The 8,400-nt window shown below is 41.2% G+C and overlaps 1 protein-coding gene across 1 annotated transcript in view; it reads right to left on the bottom strand.

Moving 5' to 3' along the window:
* Positions 1-4,219: 4,219 nt before the first annotated feature.
* kif21a (kinesin family member 21A) overlaps positions 4,220-8,400 on the bottom strand; it is a 71,932-nt gene continuing 67,751 nt past the window's right edge. Inside the window, exon 35 of the mRNA XM_056451441.1 lies at positions 4,220-6,667. Coding sequence (XP_056307416.1) covers positions 6,577-6,667 — 91 coding nt within the window. The 3' untranslated portion in view covers positions 4,220-6,576. The remainder of the gene's footprint in view (positions 6,668-8,400) is intronic.

Here is an 8,400-nt window from a genome sequence, read left to right as displayed (position 1 = left end):
TTAAGAAATCGTAACAACAGTAAAGTTTTTACAGTAGCGTATCCTTTAAACTATGAAGCCTGTACTGGAAATGAAAATTTAAACACATACCTAGGCAGTCTCTTCAATAATACAATAGGAGACGAACAAACTTTTGTGTAATCCTAATAAAATATATTATAAATTCTGTTTCGCAGAGGAGCACGTCAGGCTGCGGGGTCCTGCTGACACGCTGTGGCATTTCATGTCAACCCCTTTATACTTTACACATTAATAATTAACGCGTTCCATTGAGAAATGACAATGAGATGTCTGCTTGTGTCTGTGTTTTGACATCCGCGTGCCGCACATGAAGAAAGTTTCCCTTTTAAAAGAGAATATTTGTCAGAGTCAGCTAGAGATGATAAATATTTCACGGTGGTTTCTGTGCTTGTGTTAAGTGCCTCGTGTCACAGAGCAGGAAGCCACGGCGATTATGATGCAGTTATTTCTGCCGGCTTTGAGAGTCCAGGTGTGAGACTCCATCATATTCAGTGAAGGACAGACTGATGGATCACACACATTAAAACTTCCAGATGACAAAAGAACTTGTCAAACTACAGAATAGAAAACTCACCGAGCCACGCTTTACCTCACCTATTACCAGCAAAACACACACATGGAGCAAATACTGGGGTTGTTATAGAAATGAGCATGAATTACAGTCAGCTGAGATGATGATGCAGAGCGTACAGTAATTGTGGTGCTGCGCTCTTGTGGCTTGTGTTAGTGGTGCTTGATTTAAAGAGACAGTGTGATTATATATATATATATATACTCACCGGCCACTTTATTAGGTACACCTTACTATTACCGAGTTGGACCCATTTTTCCACCACATCCCTAAGGTGCTCTATTGGATTGAGCTCTGGTGACTGTGTAGGCCATTTGAGTACAGTGAACCAGTCTGAGACGATTTGGGCTTTATGACAGGGTGTGTTATCCTGCTGGAAGTCATCAGAAGCCATCAGAAGATGGAGACACTGTGGTCATAAAGGGATGGACATGGTCAGCAACAATACTCAGGTAGGCTGTGGCGTTGACACCATGCTCAATTGGTACTAATGGACCCAAAGTGAGCCAAGAAAATACCCCCACACCTTTACACCACCACCACCAGCTTGAACCGTTGATACAAGGCAGGATGGATCCATGCTTTCATGTTGTTGATGCCAAATTCTGACCCGACCATCTGGTTGTAGCAGCAGAAATTGAGACTGATCCGACCAGGGAACGTTTCTCTACACCTGTTAAACACTTGCACCACCAAGTGGTACACCTTTCTGCAGGGCTGTGGCGGACATTTTAAAAGTGGGGGGGATGGCTGTATGAGATCATCTGTTCATATAATTATTATTCACCTGTTTCTAAATGGTCTGTCTCTAAAAGTGAGGGGGACAGATCCCCTCGTGCCCCCCGGTTGCTACGCCCCTGCCTTTCTGAAGTATTGGGGTGGCTAATATACTTAACCATGCCCCCTCCAGCTGTCAGTTTTGATAACGAACAGAAATGGCGAGGAGGAGGAGTCTGTCAGGTTGTATTAACTCTCCCCAAACCGTTTTCCCCATCTTTCTAATTGAAACGCCTACTTTACTACATACAATGCAGTAGAAAAAACAAGCCACGCCCACTGTTCCTTATTTAATAATCTGTTACTTTAGGAACTACGTCACAATACTAAAGAAAAAAGTCGCAGCTTCCAGTTCATGCGGACTTTAAGAGGCAGCACTGTTCCCAGTTGACAATATTTTCTGACATCCCTCCACCTCCCCTTGTTCTCTCAGTCTCACTATTCAGACACTCTCATAGTGGGTTTGAACAAGATGAGCAGGAACAAAAGGTACAAACTTCCTTCAAGGACAGCAAGCCAAGTTTGTTTACCATTATTCATCACGCCTGAATGAGCAGGCAAACTCATGAAATAGTAAAATTTAGTTAACCAAAGATGAAAGGCCTCCAACTTCAGGCTTCTCTCACCGTTGGTGTCCAGCAACATGTTCTTAAATTGCCCTCTCAGTGAGCACCAATAACTTTCCAGCAGTCAACTCTTTGAACTGCGGCCCCTTGGACCCCAAATCTCCAGCCTCCCGCAGAATGAAGAAACAGCTCATCTGGAGGTGGGAGTTAAAGATATTCCAGCCTGGATCTTTGTCTAGACATTCTCTGTATGCTTTCACAATTAGTTTGAGGCTGATGGTCCGTCCACCACAATCTTCTCATCATGCTACTGAAAAAATAGAAAATAGTTTTACATACATCATCCAATTTACCAACATAGGCTCATTCTGACAATGCAGAGATCGTGAATTATGTAGCCAGAGCTACGTATGGCTGTCTTTTAAATGGGGCTGTATGACGCCATTCCTTTTCACGCTACCAGCTGACCACTTACCTCCATATGGACAGCTTTACCCATGTTACTAGTTTGTCCGGTGGCTCCCCATGTATGTCGGCGTACTTGAGACGCAGAGAGGAGTTGACCGTGATGACCGAGTTCGAATATGGCAAAGAATGACTCCAGAAAGCAGGGAAAATTATAAATAAGTAAATAACATGGTGAGAATGGGGTAAGATTTGAAAGCGTGGTAAAAGTCAGGTAGCTGCGTGAGCTTTTTTATTCTGGATTGCTTTAAAAAACACTGTCGGTTGGGTTTAGGGAAGGCAGTGGGTGGGTCAATGGGTGCTTTTCAAAACACTGTCGGTTGGGTTTAGGTAAGGGGTGGGCGGGTCAATGGGTGCTTTTCAAAACACTGTCGGTTGGGTTTAGGGAAGGGGTGGGCGGGTCAATGGGTGATTTTCAAAACACTCGATTGGATTTAGGGAAGGGTGGGCGGGTCAATGGGTGCTTTTCAAAACACTGTCGGTTGGGTTTAGGGAAGGCAGTGGGTGGGTCAATGGGTGCTTTTCAAAACACTGTCGGTTGGGTTTAGGGAAGGAGTGGGCGGGTCAATGGGTGATTTTCAAAACACTCGATTGGATTTAGGGAAGGGTGGGCGGGTCAATGGGTGCTTTTCAAAACACTGTCTGTTGGATTCAGGGAAGGGGTGGGCGGGTCAATGGGTGCTTTTCAAAACACTGTCGGTTGGGTTTAAGGAAGGCAATGGGTGGGTCAATTGGTGATTTTCAAAACACTTTCGGTTGGATTTAGGGAAGGGGTGGGCGGGTCAATTGGTGATTTTCAAAACACTGTCGGTTGGGTTTAGGGAAGGGGTGGGCGGGTCAATGGGTGCTTTTCAAAACACTCGGTTGGATTTAGGGAAGGGGTGGGCGGGTCAATGGGTGCTTTTCAAAACACTCGATTGGATTTAGGGAAGGGTGGGCGGGTCAATGGGTGCTTTTCAAAACACTCGATTGGATTTAGGGAAGGGTGGGCGGGTCAATGGGTGCTTTTCAAAACACTGTCGGATGGGTTTAAGGAAGGCAATGGGTGGGTCAATTGGTGATTTTCAAAACACTGTCAGTTGGGTTTAGGGAAGGGGTGGCGGGTCAATGGGTGCTTTTCAAAACATGGTTGTGTTTAGGGAAGGGGTGGGCGGGTCAATCGTGCTTTTGAAGACACTGTCGGTTGGGTTTAAGGATAAGTGGGAGGCGGGTCAATCAGTACTTTTTAAAACACTGTCAGTTTGGTTTAGGGAAGGGGTGGCGGGTCAATCGTGCTTTTCAAAACACTGTCAGTTGGGTTTAGGGAAGAGGGTGGGCGGGTCAATTGGTGCTTTTGAAAACACTATCGGTTGGATTTAGGGAAAAGGGTGGGCGGGGTCAATTGGTGCTTTTAGAAAACACTGCCGGTTGAGTTTAGGGTAGAGGGTGTATGGAGGGGTCGGTCGGTCAATCAGTCAGTCGACAGTGGCCTCCGGGATTTATGTGAGAACAGCAGGTGTGAATGGCACTCTTGAGAAAATCTTGAAATCGCGAAAAGCATACACAGCGGCCTCTGGTGGATTTGCAAAAACAAAAACTGCAAAAAAAACGTACCCCCTGGGACGTATTTGCCGCTCTCCAGAAATGTATATAGGGGTACGTTTTTAGAATGAGCCCGGGTTGCAATTGACATAAAACACAAAATCAAAGAGAGCTGCATGAACCGCTTTTGTGCATAACTTCAGACAGAATTCAGACAGCTCGCGTCACCCTCCGCTTTAAATATTAATGAAATATTAATCAGCGTTTGCATTTAATGAACACAGCTGCACTTCCAGAGTGGGTTTTTGACAGATGACGTTTAATTCAGTTGACATCTGACATTCAAATCACTATCGGCTAACATTGTGTTGACAACTAAAGCTCAGAGTCAGTCAGAAATACAGAAGGCTGGAGCACGGCCGGAAAACTAAGAGCTTTGAACAACTGCTTACAAAAGCTTTCCAGTCCGTCTTCATATGTTTATTTCATCGATCACAACGCCGCCAGACATTCTGACATGTAAACTAGCACATTTAGTGGAGAAAAGCTCTGCTCTACATAGATAAGTGGTTCAGGCACGAGTAAATCTCCTCTCACGACTGAGTACGGTGTGTGAATATAAATATACATATATATACAGTACAGTATCTAGTGCATTAATGTGAACACTACACAGACCCAATAGGTGCAGACACAAGGAGATCTCAGCAGAAAAGTGTTAATGGACTGACAACAACACAGAACGAGTGAGGAGAGCCATATGCGAGTTCCTATAGTGTTATGGTCTACACTGATATAATATATACTGTGTGTGATGTGTGAAAATGGCTTCCTAATTTGGTCACCATATGATTCATGAATTGGATTAGGCAAAATACAGAGCTTGTTTAAGGTCGTGGTGATTCCAGTCAGGCGAGGAGAAAGACAATCAACACCACAGAAATATCCATAATAAGCAGTCATATCTTTAGGAAAGGAAAGCCAAATCTTAAGTCATTTGCATTGTTAACCTATCTGAAATGCAACAGTTTAAATGTATATTACGTTTACATTACTATAAATGCCACTAGAGCTGTGTCGAAAATCAATTGAGAAATTAATTCTGCATCCCTGTTCTCTCTTGAATCCACTGATTCTGTTAGTTAACAGCAGATGGCACTCGCTATCTGCTGTTAAAAACTAGCCTGGAGCTCCATCTGCTGTTAAAAACTAGCCTAGAGTGCCATCTGCTGTTAAAACTAGTCTAGAGCGCCATCTGCTGATAAAACTAGCCTAGAGCGCCATCTGCTGTTAAAACTAGTCTAGAGCGCCATCTGCTGTTAAAACTAGCCTAGAGCGCCATCTTCAGTTAAACTAGCCTAGAGCGCCATCTGCTGATAAAACTAGTCTAGAGCGCCATCTTCAGTTAAACTAGCCTAGAGCGCCATCTGCTGATAAAACTAGTCTAGAGCGCCATCTGCTGATAAAACTAGTCTAGAGCGCCATCTGCTGATAAAACTAGTCTAGAGTGCCATCTGCTGTTGAAACTAGTCTAGAGCGCCATCTGCTGTTAAAACTAGTCTAGAGCGCTATCTGCGGTAAAACTAGTCTAGAGCGCCGTCTGCTGTTAAAAACTAGCCTGGAGCTCCATCTGCTGTTAAAAACTAACCTAGAGTGCCATCTGCAGTTAAACTAGCCTAGAGTGCCATCTGCTGATAAAACTAGTCTAGAGCGTCGTCTGCTGTTAATCTAGCCTAGAGCACCATCTGCTGTTAAAACTAGTCTAGAGCGACATCTGCTGATAAAACTAGTCTAGAGCGCCATCTGCTGTTAAAACTAGCCTAGAGCGCCATCTGCAGTTAAACTAGCCTAGAGCGTCGTCTGCTGTTAAAACTAGTCTAGAGCGCCGTCTGCTGTTTAAACTAGCCTAGAGAGCCCTCTGCTGTTAAAACCAGCCTTGAGCAGCGTCTACTTTTCAAAGCCAAGCTCAGAAGGGATTTCTCGGTTGATTTTTCGGCACAGCTATAAATGCTACATTTATATTATGTATGATTTCTAGTTTTATATATTTCTTCAATCAGTATTATTACGGTCAGCAACTAATAACAAGGTTTTTTATACAGAATGAACATATTCAGATTTTTTTCTCATTACAGTAGTAGGTATTGTGGGAAAATGTGCCATAATGCAAAGCATGTTCACAATGCCAAAAAAAGTGCAGAAATTAGCCTTCTTATGTTTATGCAAATCATTTCTCCCTTCGTTATTGATTTCCTATTTAGAGCTGAACAAATGACCTCTATTGTGTTTATGTGAGATTCCCTCAGACTCCTCCACAAGCGTCTTTACCACTCCAGAATGTCTTCAAGAACCGGAAAACTGAAGCCCGCTACAGAAGATCCGGTTCCTCAAACTCCACGTCAGCAGGTCTGTTTTCAGTGCCATCTTCATGATTGTTAGAATTAACCCTGCTGCTGGGTTATTTTAAGCACAAAGAGCTTTGTTTTTATAACGTGTGACGTCGACTTTGCTTAATTGCGGGGCATCACTATCGAAGCAATGAACTCTGGGAAACGTCCAGAGGAACCGTGGTGAGCAGATTCGATTGGTTATCCAGGTTTTCCTGGGGGGGTCAAAGTGCAAATGTCTTTGGCAGCTGGGTTACTGTAGTAAAACTCAGTTACTGACGCCCTCCTCCATGGTGTCGCCCACATCTGCAGATCCATCCAGACTCCCTCTCGCACGCCAGATCTTCACTGTCCGGTCACTGCAGGGTGAAGCGCACACCAAAATCATTATCATGTAGAGATCATTGTGATTTCATTTAACCTTCTGATTTAAATTCATCGTAACACTAGTAATGAACTCACGATTGACCCAAGCTGAACATTCTGTCATCGTTTACTCGCCCTTTACTTGTTCCAAACCTGTTTGACTTTCTTTCTTCTGTTGAACTTTGAAGAATGCTGGAAACCTGTAACCATTGACTTCCATTAGTTTTTCCTACTATTGAAGTCAAAGGTTTTCAGCTTTCTTCAGGATATCTTCATTTGTGTTCGACAGAAGGAAGGAACTCTTAAAGGAACCACTTGAGGTTGAGTAAATAATGAGTAATGTTTAATTTTGGGTGAACTTCCTCTTTAATAGGTCCTAACTGGATTACAGTTGAAGTCAGAATTATCAGCCCTCCTGTGTATTATATTCCCAAGATTTTTCTGGAGAAGATTGTTCAACATAATAGTGTTCAGGGCTGCAATTAACAATTATTTTAATAATCGATTAATCTGTCGATTATTTTTTCGATTAATCGATGAATCAGTTTAAAAAAGCATTCATTTCCAATCGTTTATTCAAAAACAGAACTAAAATCTTTAGAAAGTGCACACATGTTGTCCTTGAACATCCCTGAGCTGTTACAAAATAATAATAATATTAAAAATAATATTTTAATAATCGATTAATCTGTCGATTATTTTCTTGATTAATCGATGAATCGGATACAAAAAGCATTTGTTTTCAACGCTTTATTCAAAAACAAAACTAAAATCTTTAGAAAGTGCACACATGTTGTTCTTGAACATCGCTGAGCTGTTATAATAATAATAATAATAATAATAATAATAATGATAAAAAGTAACGTAGTAGTTTTGTCCTGTTTTTAATCCAAATATCTAAAATAATCTTAAATCAAGATGCATATTAGACACATGAAGTAGCATGGGAAATTATGTCTTGCTTTCTGAAAACAGCTCAAAAGGAAGTGATCGTTTGCTTAAAACAAGCTAAATTATTTCCTCATCTTGGAAATTTAAGCTTCTATCTGCGTTCTGAATGATTTTGAGATATTGAGCTTTAAAGTTTTTGCATTCCATCTAGCAAACAACATGTGTGTAACCGTTCTCTTTCATACATTAACATGACAGACACTTAAACGCTTTCTAAATATAAATTATCAAAGTTTTCTTACATTGGCAAATTGGAGTAAATAAACCACGGTAAATGCAGATAGAAGCTAACTCTGAATAGGCGTTTTCCTCTTGGAATTATAAGGTTCTGTCTGACAGATCATTCATTGAAGCATTACTTGTTAAGATAAACAATCAAAAATATATAATTTGGTGCTGTAACAATGTCAACAACATCAAATCAACTATGTTGAAGCTTGAGAAAGCTACATTTTTGCTTTCTGTAACATTTATTTCATGTTTTAGGATGAATATTTAAGTATTTGGCCAGTGCAGATTAAATGAATCTGTTCATTAAAATTAATCCGTCAAATTAATTAAATTAATCCGTCCTCATTTGTAAATCGCTTTGGATAAAAGCGTCTGCTAACTGACTAAATGTAATATTTATTACATTTTATGCTTTATATAAGTTATTGAATTATATTTATTGGATTATTTTCCCTATGAATTAAATTATTTGCCCTTTAAGGCTTAATATCAAATTTAAAGACTTTAAAAGAAAACAGACGATGAGCAAATGAGTTTAATAAAC

Source organism: Danio aesculapii, chromosome 25 (genome assembly GCF_903798145.1).
Source record: "Danio aesculapii chromosome 25, fDanAes4.1, whole genome shotgun sequence".
In the NCBI taxonomy this organism is placed as follows: domain Eukaryota; kingdom Metazoa; phylum Chordata; class Actinopteri; order Cypriniformes; family Danionidae; genus Danio; species Danio aesculapii.
The sequence above is the reverse complement of the archived record's forward strand: the minus strand, read 5'-3'. Positions and strand labels throughout refer to the sequence as shown.